General features: G+C 37.4%; 1 protein-coding gene across 1 annotated transcript; it reads right to left on the reverse strand.

Annotated features, from left to right (window-relative positions):
- Window positions 1–3,309: 3,309 nt before the first annotated feature.
- On the reverse strand, window positions 3,310–14,487 carry LOC145787454 (putative sodium-coupled neutral amino acid transporter 6). Its single transcript, XM_082599198.1, has 12 exons — window positions 14,366–14,487; window positions 11,715–11,900; window positions 9,871–10,037; window positions 9,450–9,531; window positions 8,639–8,780; window positions 7,986–8,076; window positions 7,332–7,513; window positions 6,011–6,191; window positions 5,487–5,611; window positions 5,113–5,203; window positions 4,324–4,472; window positions 3,310–3,845 (listed from the first exon to the last, which is right to left on the reverse strand). Exons 1-12 carry the CDS (start codon window positions 14,395–14,397, stop codon window positions 3,765–3,767), a joined length of 1,509 nt encoding a protein of 502 aa, XP_082455324.1. The 5' UTR covers window positions 14,398–14,487; the 3' UTR covers window positions 3,310–3,764.
- Between the last annotated feature and the right edge of the window lie 8,643 nt (window positions 14,488–23,130).

A 23,130-nucleotide genomic window follows, 5' to 3' on the forward strand; every position in this document is an offset into this window, starting at 1 on the left:
TGAAATGTGGTTTTACAGAAGAATGCTCAGGATTTCATATACTGATCACATCACAAATGCAGAAGTTTTAAACCAGGTACATCAAGATAAGGAACTATTGAACAACATAACTCAAAGGCAACTCAAATTTCTCGGCCACATTATCAGAAAAGAAGATTTCGAAAATCTCTGTCTAAGCGGCCGCCTTCTCGGGAAACGTGCTCGTGGCAGACAAAGAACAACATTTATATCTAATTTCAATACATCAATCAGCCAACCAAGAACACTTTGGGACACTGCGCGACAAAGGGAACACTGGAAAAATTTACGAACTGAGCATCTAGTTCATCAAAGACCGCATCGGCTATGATACTGTTGTTGTAACGTAAAAGGGAAAATATTAACCGAATGTCAGAATTTTATCAGTCAGACGTTTGAAATATATTGAAAGGAGAGAACAACATTTTTTTTATGCGAGGAAGCCCCAACCTTAGTAGAAATGTTTTATTAAGCGGAGAAACCCTCGTAGGCTACAACTCGCAAATTGTATTTGTTTAGGTTACGCCAGGGCCAGACAGTGCAGAGTTTTAGAATTACTTAGAAAGAGTCGTACAAGCAGTAATGCAGAAAGTTTAGCTTGTGTTACTTTTGTGTGTTTCTTTTAAGAAAAAAGCTGTTTTTTCAGTTACCGATAGGCTACATTGAGCCTTGAGGTTGGATGGATGGTCATTTTATTTTTGTTTGGATGCGAAACGCCGAAACACACATAAAACAAAAACTGACAGTGTGCATCCAATGAGAGAGTGCGAAAGACCGTAGCCCTGAAGGCGTAGGAGGTCGTCGAGTCTGCACTCTCTCATTCAAATAGTTACACAAAAGAAAGTATTGCGTTGTTAATATTGTTGCAAATTGACACAAAAAAGAAGAAGGAAGGAAGAACAGAAAAAACAAATACAGATACTACAAACAATAATAACAATTAACATAGTCAGGTAGTGGATGTCGTTTTTATAGCTCTTGATTATTGAAGAAGTGTATTTTGCACATTTTACTGAAATATTTGAAGCCTTTGTTCATGTTTTTTTTCATATTTTGGGGTAAACTGTCCCATACCTTGATTCCCATGCATTTTAAACTTTTTTGAAATAATTGGGTATTTGCCAGTTTAGTATAAAGTGAATTGGAACTTGAACGTCGGGTGTTATACGAATGAATAGATGATACATGTGTAAAGAAAGTTTTGAAGTTTTCCGGTAGTTTATTATTATACAATTTGTACATAAATTTGCTTATTTCTAGTTTATAAGTAGAATTAACAGTTAGTATTTTATTTTCTTGATAGAGTGGCAGTAATTTAGTTTTCATTTCAAATGCTCCTGTAACGATTTTAATTATCTTATTTTGTCTAACCTGAATTCTATTCAAGTATTTTGTGGGTGCGCATCCCCAGTTGATAATTCCATATTGTAGGTGCGAGTGTACAATGCTATAATAAATATTGATTAGAACTTTTCTAGTAGTGAATTTTCTAAGTTTGCTGAGTACGCCTGAAGAAGAGGATAGTTTTTTCGAGAGGCTATCAATGTGTTTATTCCAGTTGAGTTTGTTATCTATTGTGATTCCTAAGTAGCGCGTGTGGTCAACTTCTTTAATTATTGTATCATTTAAATTTATTGGCATATCGGAGAGTGTAGTCTTTTTATTGTTAAAGAGTATGTAGTTAGTTTTACTCAAGTTGAGTGTCAACTGATTGTTATCAAGCCAAGTGTAGAGTTTACATAATTCTTTATTCATTATCGGCTGGAGGTTGCTGGTAGTTTTTTGAGCCAAATAGAGTTGCCAAAGCTGCTGAAACGACTTTGTCGGTTTGGCAAAAAATTGTATATAGCCCAATTCAGCAGTTGGAAGGCTGGCAGGCAGCTTTTTTTCAATTGAAAAAACTCTTACCCTACCCAATTTTTAAAAGACTTGTTACGTTCCAAATCGTCTTCAGTATGGACATGGCCATGGTCAACCTCCTAAACTTCAAACATCAGAGACGAAATATCGGTCAGAGTATTTTGCAGTCATTGACAGCGCGCAGCAAAATCTTACTGACTATTTCAAGTCGACCGATCTTGAGCACTACAAAATTCTACAAGAATCACTCTTTAGTGGAAAGCTATACAATCACATGTGGTAGACGATTACCCTGAGTTCTTTGACACAGAGTTCCTTGTACAAGATTTTCGAATGATATTCAAGAAGATGCCATCCGCTGTTCGGCAAATGTTTCCTGTGGAACTTTTACTCATTTCACCAGCCAGCTCGTGTTCAGCTGAATGGACATTTTCAACTTTGCAACGTGTCTAAACTTGGTTACGATCTAGGCTACCATGATACAGAAACGGCCAAATCATGCAATGGTCTGCCATGTGCACAACAAAGTTTGGAATTCGATCAACTTCTATTACCTCTCCAAGGACAACTTCTATTACCTCTCCTTCGTTTTTAATTCGCCGGAGACTCTTTGCCGAGTTGCAGTGTTTGGACGTCTGCTGTCCAATGCTGACACTGACAATTAAAATACATCGCATTGGACTTGTATCTACTGTATTTGTTTGTTTGTTGAACAGACCCGATCTTTCAGTTCGCTTCGCTCGTTTCCCCTTTTTTTCCTACTTTTCCTAGCAAATGTCCCCACCAATCTTAGAGAGCGATCGGCGCCCATGCCTAAGTGGCGCAGTTTGCGAAACAAAACGTCGAAGTCGGCTTTAGTCTCTGCCAGAATTAAAATTCCAAATTTCTTAGTCGGAGAATGACGATTTTTAAATGAATCATGAATCAGTAGCTTCTACTTGTTTTTTCTAGACCTCTGCTGTGTTTGTCAAATATTGTTTTTCGTTGTGATGGTCAGAAATAAAACAAACTGAACTAAGCGTGAAGCTGAAAATAACACACGTGATTGTGCTACAGTAGCCTACTGCTTTTGGCACAGAAGAATACGTTAAAGTGCCTATCGTAGGCCGGCCAGAGATAGCCTACCAGGCACACAAGTAGCCTAACTAAATTCACTGTCGGCTGCATAGCCGAGTGGTGAGAGCCCTGGAACGGCAATCGAAAGGTCGCCGGGTCGACACCGCTCAAGAGCATGCGGCTGTGTCTTTGGCAGGACACTTAAAGGCATGCCTGAAGGTGGACACGAAGATTGGCTTCCTTGCCTTCCCGTCCACTTAATCTAAATCTTCAACCCCCGGGTGTAGCCTAAGCCTAGATACGACAAAACTAAATTCACTGAGCAAGCGTTTCTTTTTTACATTGATTGCCTCTGAGTTGTAACATCAACTTGAATTATTGTTTCTAGATTGTTTATTCGTTCATTATTGACAAAGCAAAATACTACAGCTTACAACTCCTACATGAACACTTCCTCTGAACGAGAATTTTGCGAACAACGTAATTACAGTGGGATCCAGGCCTGCAACTAGTATTTCGTAAGCCTACGAAGATGAATTTGTGGAACTTAGTAGTTGCTGTTTTAACATAATCCGGTTTAAAAAAAAAACATATTCACATGTAAAGCCAAAGGAAAATTTTGCCTAGAGTACTGCACAAGTCGCGGGGCTTTATCTTCATTGCAGGCCTGTCGGAGAGGTAGGCCTAACCATTATACACTCCACTCCCGAAACGAAGTAAAGACGTATATTCCTTTCATTAAGAACTCATTATTTGATGCGTGAAACTAACGTCGGTAATCTGCATGCTCATATTTGACTATGATATCATATTTTGATGTGGAGGAAAACTTATCCTTGGATCCAAGACATAATGATGAGAGCCATGCTGAGAATCATGAACGCAAATCCCATTATCACCAAGAAAAGAGGCTAAAAATACAAGATTAGTTTCATTAAAACTTAATTAGACTTTAACCTTCTAAAAACCTCCGATAGGCTACTAGGCTAATGACGTTAAATAGCTCCTCCCTATTTACGATATCATAATGATAAAGTTTTCCTTATGCTGTTTTTGAGGGGTTTACCTAAGCTACTTAATAGGCTTATAGTCTATACACAATACACATCTACAGTAAATAGCTTAACATAACTACCGTAAGTCACTTTATAACAAATTGCCAGTGGGGTGTAATGCTTGATGGAAGAGCATGTGGACAATAATTATCAGGGACTGTTTGAATATCACATGATGACAAGTAGATGACGTTTGTCCAACCAATATAGCACAGTATGCGAGTTTTGGTTATCCCAAAGACGCCTTATATGAATTTTTGCATAGCCTTAGAAAATTTAAAATGGTCTTGAAAACTCAGTGGTGCAAACACTGTAATTTAAAACATTTATTTACCACAAGCTTTTTCATGGAGAGCAATGATCCAGGACCCAGACGTAAATAAAACAGAGAGGGAAGGATGATAACCAGCATAGACGCACAAGTCGCTCCAGCGAATCCAAACACCTCTCGTATAGTAGGAACGTAAATCACTAATACATTAGCTGGAAATATAAAAAATGTGATTTGTTTTGACGTCACTTATTCAGCAGTTTATCTATCACCAGCGGTGTTGTCTCACATGCTTCCAAACCTATATAAGACCTTTAGTTGTAATCGCCTATATCGACTTCCAACAACCGGTTCGCGTATCTGTAATAATACTACGACTAGGTTTGCAGAAACCGATATCAATAAAAGGACTACCACAGTCTATTGCAGGACACTTTTTTGCTAAATTTTTGAGGTTTTCAAATATATATTGAAACAATATCCGTAGCCTACTCCTGCTAGTTTCTATGAACGTAGGCAGAGCTGTAGTCAGGGGGAGAGCAAAGGGGGAAATTCCTCCCCATGAATGTTTTAAATAAAAATTTCACACTCTGTTACTGCATCTTTTGACAAAGTATTACTATTGATTAAGCCTGAAAGTACCCCCAGAATGGACAATGTTAAAAGTTTATTTTATTAAAATTTTCTAGGGGAGGCCACTCAGACCCGCTTGTGTGTGTTCCATTTTCGGTGACTTGTTTCCGGGATCATTCACATGTGCAAAAAATACTTATTTCTCTCTTCCAAAATTTTTGTTGGCTATACACCACTGAAAATAGGCCGAGCTATATTTTTGTTAACTTTCATTCTCACTTATGGTCAAAAGTATAAGCATGATGACAAGATGACGAATCCACGAGAATGGTTTGTCTTCGAAAAACAGCATGATGAGGGATTTTCTTGCCTGAACAAGAAAATATGATGATTTACATGAAATAACCTACAACATACTTATTGATTTTTGTACGGCCTAGTTTGAGATCGTAGCCTAAAACAGACGTTTTTGAGGTTGAAAAGTTCTTCATTTTTCCAATAACACATATGTGTGCACTGTGCACTGTGTATGTGGGCTATGTAGCTTATAGTGGTAGCATACATTTTTCGAGTTTTTAGCGTGTAGCCTACTTTGCATGAATTGTGCATGCTGCAACAACTTCACTTTGCAGTAGTTCTGTAAATTTTCTTACCGGATAATGGAGAAGAGGTGTAGAAAATATGACACAGATCAGCACAGTGATTCGTGATATGAGGATCACGATGTTTTTAGGATCATAAGCGCTGTACATTAGAAGCAGTTCGGGACCCACAGCGCCTACAAGAACAGTTCATTGCATGTCAACAATTTAAAATAAATAAATAACAGGTACAAAATGACCGCATTACAACTCTCCAGCAAAAAACGCTGACAAAGCTAATTTTAATAGCTCCAGCAATATCATGAGCTTGCGCTTATTAATTCAATCTACTCTTTTTTAAATAAAATTCTAGTACGGACACAGTTTAAGCTGATGACGAATAGCCAACTGAGAACTATCACTTGGTGAATCCAAAATTACGATGCTTTCATTTAGCTAAAATTGCTCCATTTACTTCACCTAGTGAAAGGAATAATTGAAAGACAGCAACGTCTGAAAAAGAAGCAGAACGTTGGCAAACACTTCACAGTCACAATAAGCTCAGTAGGGGAATCACATAAGAATAAAAAACTTACTGTAAAATGTGAGATATCCGAAGACTGCGGCGAGAAAGTACAATGAGAAAACATTCAAAATGGATACTATTGCCACTTTGTGCATCCGGGATGCCGTCGGGTTGGACAATTCAGTGTAGATTGGAAGCACTGAAGCGTGGCATTGAAAAGCAAACACCATGGTAGGAATAGCATAGGCACTCTAGAATGTGAAATAAACTTTTAAATTGAAATGATGCGCTAAAAACCATAAGCCTGTACAATTGTTTACCTCGAAAAAAGTTTGCTTACGTGAAAAACGGAGCAGCTGTGTTAGTCAGCGTTTTTATTGTGAGGTAGGCTGTACAGAGCTGATATCAGGTCTACTGGTTAATTCTCAATTCAAATATTGCATTTTATATGCTAAACACAAGTATAAAGAAACCAATTTTTCTTGCTACGGGGCCCAGTTTTCCCGTGCTCTCTATAGGGGGAAGATGGGGCAAGATGGGACGTGGGGCAGGACGGGACACCGTGGATATTTTTAAAAGTATTAGCTTTAGCGTCCTCTACCCATTTAGATGTTAAAGGACACCATGATTCTCGATGACTTGCAAAAAAAAAGAGATGTTCAGAGAAAAAACGTGGTCGTGGCAACAAGATAACTGATTAGAGGCTAGTTGCTATAAGAAATCTTATCAAAACTTTTCACATTTTAGCATGATTTCAGAAAAATCTGGAAGATGATACGTGGTCTGGAGATACAGTAATAAAAGTGCTTTTTGGGGTATCTGACTTTTTAGATGTGAGTTGCATATATAATAAACAAACAGAAAATTTCAAAATGTCAGTCATTGGGGCAAAACGGGACAGAGCTGCTTGGGGCAGGATGGGACATCTGTTCTGCTTATAATGGGCGTGGCAATTTTGTATGTGATTTTTATGGAAAAAAGTCGTCTGTCATTTTGCCCTGATGTAATTACGTGTGCTGTAAATGCAAGTCATTTTTGAAATTACAAGATATTATCAGTAGATTTGTGGTTTTACAGGTGATTCCTCATATGAACAATACGCGTCCCGTCCTGCCCCAGGTGTGGGGCAAGATGGGACAATTTAATTTTTTTTGTTTTTGTTAATTATAAGGTCATGCGATACTAACTGAGTCTTTGTATCTTGCTGGTTGGTAGTGGTGTACAATAGAAATAATATGATACCAAAGTTACCGATATTGATAAAATAGAATTCTGCAAAACATCGATTAAAGTTAAGTGTCCCGTCCTGCCCCACCTTCCCCTAAGCTTTAGTTAGACTATATGGAAGCTAAAATTGAAATTAAATTCAAGACTTATTTCCTTTGGCTTACTTTGGAATTCCATGTAACTATTTTGGCATCGCACGTCTGGTGAGCTAACCCTTCTTCAAATTCTTGATAAATGCTGGAGGTCTTGGATTCACATCCTCCTGTGTGATTGTGGTCTTCTACTGTCGACACAGTTGGCAGCATTGTTGACGTCACTTGAGAGGACAAGCTCCGCAATACAGCGTCTGAAAACAGACACAAAACATGTCAGTTAATGAAGACCGCCATAGGACCACCGCTTAATTTCCTAATCAACAACTTTCGGAGGGTTGTTCCATTATCAATCCAGCGCGTTTTAGACCAACTCCCGCGGACCCACAATTCCATTCTCTGGATTAATTAAATGGAGGCTATTATTTTTTTAGGAACAATTGAAAGATTTGTGATAACTGTCGAGTCAAAAAATTAAATTTTTAACTTCAAAACCACAAGGTCAGGTCACAAAGTCACAAATTGCACAAGGCCAACAATCGAGATTCGTTGTATTATAGTTTTCACAACTAGAATCATACAATATTTTATAGTGGACGAGAAGACTAACTTCTTTGCTCTCACTCAAATAAAAATCTTCAACCACTACACTAGTTTAATTAGCCTACAACCGAGCAGAAGTTCATAAAATATTTGGAGCAGGGGTGTTAACAGTTAAATGACAACCTGTGGTTTCCACCATTGTTTCGTTAACTGCATCGTCTGAGACTTCATGACCTCTAATGGGACATGGGATGATCCAATGTTCTACGACGATCTGACAAATAAAAATTTATTATGAAATACGGTGATGATGAAAATACGGTAACAAGATGCAAGGTACGAATGCATAGAGTTTTGAAAAGAGATGTAGCCAAATCTAAGCTTGGTGGCCTAAAGGCTACCGACCGCGATTAAAGACGTAGATTGGGACAAAAAAATAAAGTAGGGTAAGCAAATAAATTTAATGAGGTTAAGTTTAAAAAACTAAACGGCCGCATATAGTTTATCATAAATAGATATCAAATTGGCCAGTAAACATGTAGGCTGATGCAGGTTTTCTGCAAGTAGGCCTAAGTTACTGTATATGCAAAATAATTTTGAGATTCAGTGAATTTATTGACAACTTTCTGCATGACTGGTACATGGTCACAAGGTTAAAAACTAGCTAAATAATTTCCATTTTCTTTTTGAGTTGAAACGCGTTTTATAGTTAGTTATATTACAAAATAACAAGAGCTAAAGCACCAAAGAAAAAATCGTCTAAAAGCAGTATTTTCAAGATAGCCTAAGAATCACAGTTAGAGTTTAAATTTCAAACTCATAACGAATTTACATACCACTGCAGTGAAAAATATCATACAAGCCATTGCAAATCCACTAGTGTAGCCCAAAAATCCAATATTCCTTGCTGCAGCAAGGGGCATTATGATGATAACTGTCACCATTATTGTTAGGATATCTCCATTCAAATACCACGCCCTGGAAATGGAAGATGATCAATTGAAAACAATGGGCATGCAACGTTTTGTAGTCGTTATCTTGATTAAGGTAAAAGTTGTATACGCTGTCGGTTACTACAAGAAGTCAATAACTCATTTTTGCCATCTACACACATTTACTGAACCAACTCCAAAAACATCACATTTGAGAGTGGGAAAGGTGATATACTAGTCCTAAGACGAAGCCTAGGCTACACTACAAAGCATGTTATAAGCAGCCTACTAGGCCTATCTTTTTTCTTTATCATAAAAAAAGACTTTCTTCAAATGAAAGTTACAAACTATATTTATATTTAGCAGTTTTAGGAAGCCTTTTATTTAGGCCAACATTTAAAAACATCCTCCCAATAAAAGTCCGAGTTACATTAATTTTTTTGTATAGTTTTTTGAACAAGTTAGGTTGCGATTATTGTCGGCATGATGCACCCATGGCTTGGCTAGATGCACCTAACATTTTTGTTTATCCAATAAGTTCTGCAAGTTATTTAGAGATGCAGCATCGGTGCCAGCTATGATGGATTAGGTTCACATTTTCATGGACAACAGTTTGACAAATATTGCAAGTCGACTCGTTTAAAAAAGTGATTTGCTGTGCAAGGAATAATTTCGACAGGCCAAGCAAAAATGTCAACGCAAGCTCGCTACTCACGGGTCGCAAGGTCCAGCTCCTACAATCACTCTTATAACCTCTGGAAGTTCGTATTTGACGATGAAGAGAAAGCTGCACATTGCTGAAAACATGCAAAAACAGAAATGTTTGATTTCAGAAATTCGTATTTGAAAACACAAGCTTGTCAGAATACTAAGGCATGTAGGATACTTTATTGAAACCTGAAAGCATGAAAAAAGACGCAGAAACAAAAGGCGTAAATGGTTTATGTCAAGCAAGCCAAACACTGTAAACATGATTTCACTTTCAATCACATGCCATAATGCAAAATATCGGTATTAAGTGTTTACTGTTACTTGTCACTATTTACTTTCAAGGGATAGGTTTTCCTACGTCCTTTTTCAGTAACGGCTTGATAAAAAATCTGTCAAATAAGACATTGCAAATTTAAAGTGCTCACCTCCAAGTGTATGAATAAAAATGTTAAGGACGGTGACAACTTTTCCAACCAGACCGAACGCAGCTTTTCCTATTGACTCATAAGAAGCACTCCCTGTGTAGTCGCACATTTCAATCAACAAGCGAATGCTGTTGAAAGCAAGTACGGCCACAGCAACTAACATAACCCTGCAAAAGACAAAAATGAAATAAAAAGCTTTCACGTCACAAAAATAAAAAGTTAAAACTGAAGCAAAAGCTTATAAAGGATCATACCGCTTTAGAGATTTCTAGAATATAACATTCTTACTTACGTTTATTCATCATATCTTGTCACGCCAGCGTCGAAGCCAGGTAAGAGCATTTTTTATAGTGTTTTTTAGATCATTGTCGTCACAGAAAGGGCTAAGGGGGCAGTTGGTGGCGGTACTTACATTGTGTTGATGTAATGTGCTATACAAGCTTAGTAGTATATTAGTCATTTATGTTGTAATATCATGAAAAAAATGTTTTGCAGTGGGTCACTTTCGTACAACGTAGGTTTAGTCTAGTTTTTTGGGTTTTACTACATCATTTTGAAAGTTTGAAAAAAGATACTTTTTACATTTTACACCAACTTTACGTCATCTGTATTCTCTACGCAACAGAGATAAAAAAAGTACAATGAAATAAACTTTGGTTTGTGGGCTTATATCTAAGTAAAAGTCCTGTCTCAGAACAAAAATAATAACCCAGATGGAAATTTTTCTTTGTAGTCGTTTCGTGTAAATAGAGTAAGATATTATGAAGATGTCGTAACAAAAACACACAAACAAAGCAAGAGAAACAGAGACCGGAATGTTACGATCGAATATAGGCTACAGTACTGTATCTTGTATAAGTAGAAACTAACTCACATTGAAGGAATAAAATCAATCAAAAGTCAATGCGAAATAGTTCGAAAGAGCAATGTTAGCCTGAACTATCTAGTTATGTTAGAAGCATCTTTTCTTGTTTTAAAGTAGGGGTGTACAATCTCTCATACTGCCGGGCCAAATACAATCTACGCATTCCGGTTAGACCGCGAACCAAACTTGCATTTCTCATCGACTTTCCATACCACGAAAAAAAAGCGATTTAGTTTGTTTTGAGACAGCCAAAACTAAAGACAAGTAGATCATATAACCAGCTTTCGTTTTCCATTTCATGGATAGGTTACCCTTTGATTTACAAACATCCATGACTTTTATCCTCAGGTGACAAAATCATCTGAGCATGTGGTCCTCGCTTAGCCAACGCTCTTTGGTAAAGCACAACCGGCCTCTTGATATGCAGAACTCAGATCACCCAAAAACGTAATTACGGTAATACGATTAAAAAGCTTGACAGATTTACTGGATTTTCAAAGTATTCTTAGCGCGGGCCAAAAACCAAAGCGTGCCGCGGGCCACGTATTTTCCCTTTACTGGCCACAGGTTGCACACCTCTGGTTTAGACTTTAGAGAATTACGGGGTAGGCTACAAGTTTTAGCTCAGTTTTCACCAGAAGAGCGTCTTATGTTAGGCCTATTGAACTAAATGCCTGGTCAACTGCCTCATTCAATTTTTAGTTTCTGATTTATATTGTTTTAAACCTACAAAACCGTAATTGATAAGAATCATAGCCGTAAGAGCAGAAGTTGCAGGGGGGAGGGGGAAGTCGCACCCCTGCAGAAAAAAAGTTGCAAATTTTGTTGGCAAAAATGTCTAGTTATTTAGGCAAATGGTAAATTGTTGCGCTTGTCAATATATATTGGCAGACAAAATTTGGGAAAATTTTGTTCGCACCCCCAAAATGTTTTAGTCTCCTACGGCTATGGTAAGAACATTCAATAAAACTGCTCTTACGAAAACAAGGCGATCCCAAGGTTAGCAACAGCATTGGCCAGGCCAAGAATCCCACTTCCAAGGATTGCGTTCATAAGATTGAAGACACAGAGAGGCATGCTCGCCGTTTTTCCTTCGTATTGACTCATCCGTCGTTCCTTCAAAGCTGCAATTTCCTCTTGACTTTTCCGGCCTTTTGAAAAGGAACTGCCGAAAAAAACATTATGGAAGATTAAGAGATTTTAAGGTGTCAGTTTTGGTATCTAGACTTGAGTTGATGGTTCAAACCATGTGCAAGCACAGAAGAAAAATTTAGAAAAGCTTCAAAAACTAAATAGGTAACAGCATCCCCAGACAACAAAAGCCATCAGATTCATCGTCTGCAGAAGCTAAGTCAATGCAAAAAGGACGGATTTTGCTGTCTGGGTCATAGTTGGAATCCAAATAGAAAGGTCTTCCGTTCGACATTCCTATCCGGGTTTTTTTGGTTATATTATTTGTGTTTATTAGTTGCCTGGTGGCTGGAGTAGCTAGCAATAATTTCCAATAAATATATCAATGCGATACTGTTCATAGCCTGAAAACTATTTTGAATATCGAAACTCGAAAGTTTTACTTCAGAAGGTGATATCAAACAGTCTTGTGTATAGAATAAACTCGTTGCGGTGCAGAGAACAATGTGCAATGTACTATGTAGAGAACTGTGCGGAGAATGAACTGTTCGCGGCAAGCGGATTTCATACTGTTCTGTATCTCGGTCAGACGCAACCAGGATTTAAGTAGAAAATCTCTTATCTCGCTCGCAAGTCACAGGTGCAAATGGAGAAAAGAATGAAAAGAACAGGCGGTGTCATCTTGGTATAGACAGCAATGCCCTAAGGGTAGCACGGAGGACCACACATTGCTTAGGAATGACAATTGTTTTTTGCAGCTTTCACTTGTTTAATGTAAAGGTGTCTTGTGGATAGAAACACTTGGTGATTCTAAAAGTTTAAAACACGTGTCGCTTGGTACCACCTACCGTATTTATGAAATAACGTAGCAAACAAGAAAAACATGAAGGTCTAATAGTAAACAAACTATATTTACAAAATGTTCTCAAGAAAATTCTTTTCTATGCTGAAGGGCTGCAAACGTTTTTGAAGCGTGCGAATGCAGTTGAAAGCATAGGCTACTATAAAACACAAAAACGCTTGCTTGTATACTTTTGATTTCTATTGCCAAACTCAAGGAAAAGACAAGACTTTTTCGTTTCGCTTGTTAAGCAGTGAAGCACACAATGTTTTGATTCGCCATTCGTCGTTGTCCTTCTAAGTGGCGGAACATGACGTCGACGGGCTAGTACCACAGCCGTTAAAGAGGGTTTTAAGTGTTAAAACCCCCTATTAAATATGGTGACGTCACATTAATTGGATCAATAATAAGGAATTTCTTTGACTTAAAGGGGTTGCGTCTTAAAGGCGGAGATTCGACTCTCCCCCTTCTGACTACGCTATTGGTTCGGGCAAGGATGCTTTATGCCTTTTAGCTCATAAGCGCCAACGACGTTTCCAAATCGTGCAAGCTTATACAAAGGGAATTTCACACAAAAAATAGGGGCGGGCTTTGTTTTCTTATCTTGAAAAAACTCTTGTCTTGTACCGTCGGCATGACATTCATGTGTTTGTTTATGATTTGGCTTTGGTCTTATCGAAAATTTGCAGAACGTGCTGGAGATAACGGCATTGTCGTACTTTGAAAATGAACTTTTCGAGGGGTTTTGTCATCAGTTAACATTTTATAACGCAGCAAAAACGCAAAGGCAACAATTGTTGGGAGTAAAATCTTGTTGAAAATTTGCTCCAATTGAGATAAGTTGGGAAATTATTTGTTAAACAAACAGATTGTACTTGCTAGTGGGCAACACCGATTGGAAAACTCAACACCAAATAACTTATTAACAAAATTTCTATGTTAAGCAACCACACAAAGTGGCCTAATTTTTTGAAACGTTTATGATAAATCTGAATTTGTTGTCAGGTCATGCTACAACATAAAAATGCCAATTTTAATGCGAGCAAACGTTCTCGTAAAATTAAGTCGTCATCTCAACCCATTAACACAATACCCACTCATTGTATAAATAACCTTTTATTACTTGAGGTGTGCAATAGTTGTAGGCTAATAGTGTGATGTGAAATTGTTATTTTTTACGACGCACCCGACACAATCAATTCAATCTTGTAAGCAACATGTATCACAACCTGAACGAAACGCATGACTGAAAAGATGCGGATCATCAACTTACTGTCCACCGAGTTATCGGTGGTGCTATTTTTGCATCGTTTTGCGTCTAGCGAGGTTTAAATGATGTTAAAGGGCCAACTTTTGCAAGTTAAGTAAAACTGTATTCGACTGAATGAAAGTGAGAATAAGGCAAAAACAACTTTGTTGTAGGCTTGATCAAAAGACACACACGAAGTAGAAGCATCAGATTTAGAGGCCTCAATTTTTCTCATTATTTCTGCTGCAAAAGAATACGGATACTTATTTTCTTATCGTATTTACACATTTGATTGTTAAAAATTGTAAAGTTTTCATAATTTTTTCTTCTGCTTCTAGAATTTGCTTCTGGTTTAAAAAAAAAGCTTAACTGCAAAGTAAAACGGTGCATAACACAACAGACAACTTACCCTTTAGTATACTTCATCTCCATTTTGCTCATTGTGAAGATTATCTTTAACAAGTTCTTTACAAATCACCGTAGAAAACTAGTCTCTGGGAGAAAATCTTCTAAAATTACATCTACTTTTCTGAAACATACAGGTTTTTTGTAAGTAGTGTTCTTTCTTGACATCTCATTTTAGCAAATTCGGTGCATGATGGCTGAAAACCAAATCCTAGTGACAATGTGTTTTTTTCGTTGTTTGCTGAAAAACTACACCCCCGCTATTCGGAAACCAACTTTCTAATCAAGCAACCCAATCCACAGGAAAGGTTAAGTTTTTGCGTTTATTCTACGTCTTCAAACAATGACCATTGATCAGTATAAACAATATGATGCCGATGATGCGTTGCCACAGGGCTGGCTTAAAAACACGTTGCAATAATCTTGCATTTCAAATTTAAGTTTCTGAAGACAAAAAGGTAGTCAGCTATTTTTGCAACAGGCTGCGCGACGCAAATACTGAATTTAAAACAAAATTAATTCTTTTGTACAGTGATTCCACGTCTGCAAATGTAAAAATGACAAACTTTGTGAGCTGGAAATTAAGCGTAGCCCAGAGAAAGATTCAACAAGCAGATTGATTTGCTGCAACAAACATATGACCGCAAATAGAGCAACTACAACAATGCTTTCATTCATTGGCTCTATCCAAGGGGGGGTGAGGGGGGTGATCACCCCCCCCACTCATTGGAGTTTTTGAAATTACTATGACGATTTTAGCCCACTGTCCAAAAATCACCCCCCAAATTTTAACAGCGGATAGAGCCCCTGCTTTCGTTGCTGATCCAGGTGCACACCTGCTGTATGTTTCACTAACTAACGCTAAATTGGCAACCCAGTTCTACAACCTACAATCCTACATCTTAAAAATCGACACGCTTTATCGCTCAGGGTTAATGCACAATCTTTGCCAACGCAAGTAGGCCATACTCATTCTACCGAATCCCCTGAAGGCGTTTGAAGTTTGAACGCACTCATCATTTTTTCCTGCAACTATTTGTTTATACTGCAGAGCGGCAGACCTGGATAATCATTTTTTTCGTAGTAGTGCGTTTAAATAGAACATTCGATATGAAATCATATGATAAAAGTGTTTTAAGATAAATTGAGAAAATGCTGCTGAAACAACCTTGGCTCAAATAGGCTGCATCGCTTTCTATTGAGTTTATGAGCTGCCAAATGAAAAGACTTCCTAATCCTAATTTCAGATCAAAAGTAGTAAATTCTCTTATTCGTAGTTTCTTATCATTTTCAAAGAGATTGACAGAAATACACAACACACATATATATTTGGTCTGATATTGACAGTGACACACATTTTTACAAACGAGTATCTTCAAACAACTATCGAAGTGTGACGAGTTGTAGATTTTCATGCTTCGTATGAAACACGCGTTGTCGTTTCCTCTCTGCGTACACCTTTTTCTTTTTTTCTAATTTTTCTACAACTTACATTAGGCCTACATCAAAGTTGAATGAAAAAAAAATCTATACTAAGGTTGCTTAGTTAGAATAACACTTTGTAGGCATTCCAGCTACAAAGCTTTTTGCCACAGGCACGCATACCATTTGGCCCCAAACTTAAGTATTTATTCAGTTTTAAATGAAACGATTTGGTTTAAAATTTGTAACAGCTTAGATTAGATTTTCTCGCTTTTACAAACCAGACAAATGACTTCTCTAAATTGAGGTTAACTGAAGCAACTTCAGGTACAATAAAAGCAATTCTTCTTATTTAAATTTTGAATGCGCAGTATCAACGTAAACAGCTGCTGATCGGAGTGCACAACTACACAATGCACATGAAGAAAAGCCTGGATGCAGCTCGCAATTGTATCGTATTGTTCCGCCAAAATAGGCCCTATACAACTGGTGGATTGCACCTGCTTCTATGATCTGTGAGTGATGACATGGAAAAACAGACAGGAGACCACATTTTTAGCAGCACGATTAACCGCGTTCCAAAGGCGACTCGTGGTCTGCGTAATTTGGATAACGAACTAACTTATGGTTGCTCGATACCAGTTCTTATATTTAGTCTAACTGTCTCAAAAGTGGCGAAAGACAGAATCCCTTGACCCTTGCACTTTTCAAGAAAGTTTAAGCGAATAAAAAGCTGACCGCTATAAATAAGCAATTCGTCATACCCTAATGACACTGCAAATCGGCAAACTCAGTCACTATGCATAAGCATTTTGCTGCATCAATTGTTTTTCCGTGTGCAAGGCTTTTGAGTCTTAATAGTTTATGTAAATGACTGCGATTTCCTGACCAACCTGCAAACTGCTGGCAATATTGCTTCCGCTAAGCTGTGCAAAATGTCTAGTTCTGGTGACTAAGCGAAACGAACAGTGTGACATCATCACGAAAAAAGTAACGTCATCATGAAAGTTGTCTGTCAAACTGCAACGTAAATATTTCAAATCGTAAATACAAATATTATGCATTCAAATCAGATTGACAAAAAACACGCTTTTCAATGCAACGGTTCGGCATAGCATATGACGTCATGGACGTCACTTGGTGATCAGTGATCACAAGCACAAAACTGACGTTTGCATTTCCGAAGGTTTTACAAGTTTACAACTGCCTGAAAAAAAAACTTGCCACAAAATTTGGTTGAAAAATGTAAGCTTTTTATGTTGATGATTAATATGAAAGCTTACAAGACGTAAAAATATTTTAAACATTGCTAGCAGTATATTTAATCTACATCTACTCTACCATGTGTTCAGATACGAAAAAAATATTTTAAACATTGCTAGCAGTATATTTAATCTACATCTACTCTACCATGTGTTCAGATACGAAACCAACTGATAAAAATAAAGGATTAATTTTTATCACACCTCTGTTAACCGGTTTAGTTAAACAGAGACCAAAACAGTATTTTTTTTTTTCAGCGGTTATTAGGTGAGCTGTAATTTATTTATCTTTCACCTATTGTTTCAGTTTCTATTCTCAGCCAGCAAAATCATTTTTACATTGATTCAGTCTGCAGACGTTGAATAGATGTAAACTGACAGATTTTGCTGGCTGGGTTGGTCTAAACAATATTTGAAAGCAGCGGATTTGTTTTATTTACAAATAACGTCATAGAAGCAACGCCAACAACTTCCACTGACAGTTTTTTTGAAACGCGTCATATTGGTAAATATGACGTCATATTGGTAAAGCTTACCCACTTGCAACTCAGAAAACTCTTTAGTGGAAAATTAACTACCAAAATATTACCTGAACTAAGCGCTACTAAGACGAGTTAGCTCTTGTTCGTCTTACATTGTTTAACTTTCTTTACTATGGACATGAAACGTAATCCCATTCAAGCGCCCAGATAGTAGTAGTAAGTGGTAGCGGTAAGTATCCTAATTATTATTTAACGAAGCTTTCAGGAATGTTCATTCAATGGTAAAACTCTTCATGTCTAGGCCTATATTGTAATTTAAGACGTTCAAATTCTTTTTAGATATTTGCTTTGATTGCATAAAAACGCGCTGAAACAACGCAAATACGCTGCGCACTCAGACTGGAATATTCCTAGGAGACTTTAACTTGAAGTTACGCATTTCTTCACAGAGGTAAGTACCCATACAGAAAAATCCGTCATTTAACGTCTTCAAACGTACTTTGTTGTATGGGTATTGGGTAAGGCCCGCAAGGGTGCTTTAGTTTGTTTGCATTAAACATGTGCCCACGTGATCTCGTCGAGAAAATTCCATCTGGTGTGTCAATTGACGTATATCCAAAAACAATACTAGTTACTAGATCATAACAAGCATGATATGAAATTAACAAGAAAATATTTTGCATCAAAAAAATAAATTAATCAATGTTTCTTGATTTTTTTACAGAAACTAAACGTTTGCGTAATAATTGCTACGATTGATAGGTCCGCTGCATTGTATTCTATCAGATTTTAAAACTTGATTTTTCTTTACTTCTTGCAAAGATATGAAAGAAGAATGCCAATGTATGCATGTAGCCTCCATGAATGAAGGGGGGAGGGGGAGAATAGACATGAACAAATTATTATAGGTCACTCATCATCATCATCAGGTTCCTTCGTTTCGGTTGGAAGCAAGCAGGTGGAGTCATCAGAGTTGGAAGCACTGACGCGTTAAATTGTCATGTTGGCTCATCATGAAAATAGCTCATTGATAAAAATAAATGTAATAAATTTATGCAATAAACTTAGACTTAAAAATTTCAAAGAAGAGAGATTCTCCAGAAAACTATTTCGATCCAATCTATTGCACTTGCATATAGTGATGCATTGCGACTTCTTTTTCCTTCTGCGAGGGACAAATATGCAGCCGATACGTAAGTAAAATTGTAATTGGGACAAACACGGTGAAACACCTATTTGCTAAAAACCTTAATATTTTGCTAAATCCATTCTATAGCCGTGCTATTTATTTGTTGAACAATTTCTGTAAAAAAAAATATGGAAACCTCTCGCAAACAATATTTTTGATTTTACGAGGCTGTTGCTTCCCATTGTCACGTCGGCATTACTCTGCAAAAGTTGTCAGTGCAGTTTCATGATCTCCTTGAAGAATCTGTTGCTCACCAAGAAAAAGCACGATCGATGTATTTGATCAGTAGAGTCTTTTATCTTGAAAAACAATACGTGAAGTAGCCTACGCCACTCACAGAGTGCATGCGAATGAGCTACAAAGTCCAAAAAAAGCGATGCGAAATTATTTTCTTTATTAACCATAAAAACAATTACCCTGCAATTTACCTAATTGATGAGGCTTTTACTTGTATCTTTTCTCTTTTCCGCTAATTTGTAGGCAGGTACGCATTTGCGAAAACAAAACCTCTAACTTGCAACATTGTCTCTGCGAAATTTGGTCAAGCAGTTCTTGTGCTACCGTTTCAATTTAGCAAAATGCTAAGTTGTTTTTTTTCGGTTGCAAAATATGACCTTTCACCTTACGTTAGTTATTTCTGGTTTAAGCCAGATCTGTCTTGCTCTTCCAGGCCGACGAAAAAAGGTCGTTAGTACCTTTCAATTATTGACCGTAAAGTAAACAAACTTTTTCAAGTAAACGTAGGCCTGTATTCAATGGCGTAGCCAGCAAATAATTTCGGAGGGGTCTAAAAATATAATTGCACATGGACTATTGTATTATTGCACAGTGATCCCGGCAACAAGTTGGCGAAGGTGAAGCACCCAGATGGGGGTCTGGAGGGCCTCCCCCATAAAATTTTGAGAAAAATACCATAAAATTGGGCATTCTGGGAGTACATTCAGCCTAAATCCATAGTAGCGTAAAACTCTGTCAAATGATGCTGTAACAGAAAGTGAAATGTTTATTCAAAATATTTAGGGGGAGGAGAGCAATCGCCCCTTTGCCTCCGCCCTTGCCCGTATGATTATTTGTTCTGATACAAGAAATGATAAGATCAGAGTTGTATTGAAATCAATTTGCTTACAATTTCTTCTGTAATGAGAGAACACAAATTCAATATTTTCTTTCGTGTGTGTTTTGCAGCCAATGTTTACTTTTCAAACGTGGCATACAAGAGATAATAATTTATTTCAAAGGGAATTTGCTAAGTGTCTTGCGTGTTAATGGCCATTTAAATCTTTTATTCTATCGTTTGACTACTGATTATTACGCATATGTAAAAAAAAACAACACCTTTAAAACAAGAAATACGATTTTTTCTGTTTTGATGTCATAGCTTACAATAAAAGATATAGGTCTAGACCTAGACTAGAGAATAAAGTGAAGAAAACCCAGTAAGTTTAGCCTACTTAGAATGTGAATTTTTTTTTAATATTGCTGTTGTCCATACACTCAGTGCTGTGTGAACAACATCTCACCCCTTCCCCTCGAAATCCTTTGTGGACCTTTCTTGTTTAGTGACGGTGCCAAATATGTTTTACGATGATACGGACTGTTCAAAAATGGGACAAGCAAGCATTAGGTTAGAATTAGAACCTCAAACGTTTTCAACATAGTCCTAGAGAAAATAAAATGCAAATTTCATCTTGTGAACAAAAAATAACATCATTCGCCAACGTAGCTTTGAGCTAAAGTAAAGACGCAGCTAAATTAATGGCCAGACTGGTGATACTTTCGCCTAACAGAAAGGACCAAATTTTTATATTTTGCTTGAAGAGGGCAGGTTGTTCTGCTCTTTCTGACCTAAACTTTTGAATTGTTAATTCTCAATTACAAATTTTGTTTCTTCGAAACAATGGTGCCACCGCAATAATTCAACAACGTAGTTGCAACGTTTGGTCGACAAGACATTTGGTCGACAGGACGTTAGGTCGACAGAACGATTCATTTTAGGGTTACTTAACTAACCCTAACCCTAAAATGAATCGTTTTGTCCACCTAACGTCCTGTCGACCAAATGACCGGGTACCAATAAAAAGTATATATCGCAGGGAAGGCAATATGTAACAAACAGCTTAGATCAGGGGTGTGCAACGTGCGGCCCGCGGGCAAAATGTGGCCCGCGAAGAAAAATTATGTGGCCCGCGAAGATGTGCTAATTTTGAATTGTGTGCGGCCCGCGAAACATGTTTATACGGTAATTTAGTTTAGTCTGGTGCGTTTGAACAATTCATTGTGAAGTGGAATATTGTAGATTTCGCACCTTCTGTTAACCATTTTAGAAGTCTCCCACCGGCCACCGCCAATCCACTGTATTTAATTTTCTATTCTGATGTCTCTGGATTTATTTATATTCAATTGAACACTGAGAATATGTCCTTATAATGTTTGTAATGTATTGTATTGAGTTTAAAGTTAACCGTTGTTATTGCGTTCAGAAACGTAGTTGCACTGATGAGAATTTAATATTCGAAAACGCGTTCTGCAACACTGTTTTTTGCACTCTGTAATGCCAGATGCAGATTTATCTGTAGCTTTCCATCACGCATTGAAGCGGTGATCTGATCATGAAATTTTCTACGGTTCGAGAAAAAGTTTTCTCTGCCTATAAAACGTTGAATGGTAGTTTAATCAATTATTTCTAAAAATGTATGGTCACATAAAAGGCTTTATGAAGAAAGTACGACTTTGGAAAGCTCACATACAGACATGACATCTTTTCCACTTTCCAACTTTGAGAGACTATGGAATGCATCCGGAGAAGAAAACTAAATTTGAAAAATTGTTGTATGAATTTTTGGCTCGTTTCAAGGACTTCAAATCTCATGAACATTTGTTTGATATATTCTCTTCGCCATTCAACACGGACATTGACAAAGCACCAGCTGATATCCAACTTGAACTGATTGATCTTCAAGAGAAAAAGGATTTGAAAGCAAAGTATTTAAAAATGAATCTTGGCGATTTTTACCGAAAACATTTCAACTAAGATGACTTTCCACATTTCAAAAATCCATGGCTTCAAAAATGGCACTTTTTGGCTCAACGTATTTGTGCGAACATTTTTTTCTAAAACGGGCGTCATGAAATCTCCCTATTGATCGGTTCTGACAGACCAACACTTGGAAAATGGACTTCGAATTGCGATCACTTCCATTAAAGTAAATTTGGAAAAAGCCGTCAGGAAAAGAAGCCAGCTGCAAACTTCTCACAGAGCTCGTTTAAAGACAGTGTGACAATAAATTTGAATAGCAGTTTTCTTCAGATATTTATGCGTCCTAACTTATTGTTTCTGAAAGGAGATAACCCCTAATATAAGAATAACATGAATAACAAGAAAAACTACTCTTTTGTGCCTGCAACTACTAGAAATCATATGTTAAATAAACGTGCGGCCCGCGGTTTTACCCAATTATTTATATCTGGCCCTCCTGTAACAAAGGTTGCACACCCCTGGCTTAGATTTTCTCGCTTTTACAAACCATACAAATGACTTCTCTGAATTGAGGTTAACTGAAGCAACTCCAGGCACAATAAAAGCAATTCTCGCAGCTTTTTTATTCAAATTTTGAAGGCGCAGTATTAACGTAAACAGATATTCGTAAACTTTTTGTTTTAGTGAGCAATGTGAGTACTATGAATACAATTCACTGTCCACAAATGACGTATCGCACTCGGTGTTTGGTCGATCTTTCCTGCAGAGTAGCCTACAAACAGAATTTACGATAAAATTACATCACAATACTTGCTGCAATTGATTTACTTTTGCTTTGCACCAGAACAAAGTAGTTCAATGGGGATTAGTGACATTACCTTTTGAAATTATCTCGCATCCTTACACTCATGTTGATGCAACGTTTCGACTATTCATGTCATATTGTTAACCAGCATTATAAAATAACCTTTTCAAAAATTTTTGTTAGTAGGCCTAATTGGAACTAGCATCGTCATTGGCTCGCAATAAATCACAGCCGAGTGGTGAGAGCCCTGAGACGACGTTCGAAAGGACGTGGGTTCGACACCGCTCAAGAACATGTGGCTGTGTCTTTGGCAGGACACTTAAAGGAATGCCTGAAGGTGGACACGAAGATTGACTTCCTTGCTTTGCCGTCCACTTAATCCAAATCTTCAACCACTGGGCGTAAGCCTGGACACGACAACAACAAATAACCACCGACAAAATTAATTTGGAGCGCACTGATCTACAGTTTTACGATACGTCTAGTCTAGTTTGTTGAAAACAAAATTTGGTTACTTTTGCTGAAACGTAATAAAATCGCTATAAACTGGAGCTGGGTGTTTGAAGCAAATCGGGCAATGGACTATATTTCGTTTGAGAAGTTTAGCTCGAAAAGAAAATCAATGTCCTAAA

This window comes from Aplidium turbinatum, chromosome 18 (genome assembly GCF_918807975.1).
Source record: "Aplidium turbinatum chromosome 18, kaAplTurb1.1, whole genome shotgun sequence".
Classification (NCBI taxonomy): domain Eukaryota; kingdom Metazoa; phylum Chordata; class Ascidiacea; order Aplousobranchia; family Polyclinidae; genus Aplidium; species Aplidium turbinatum.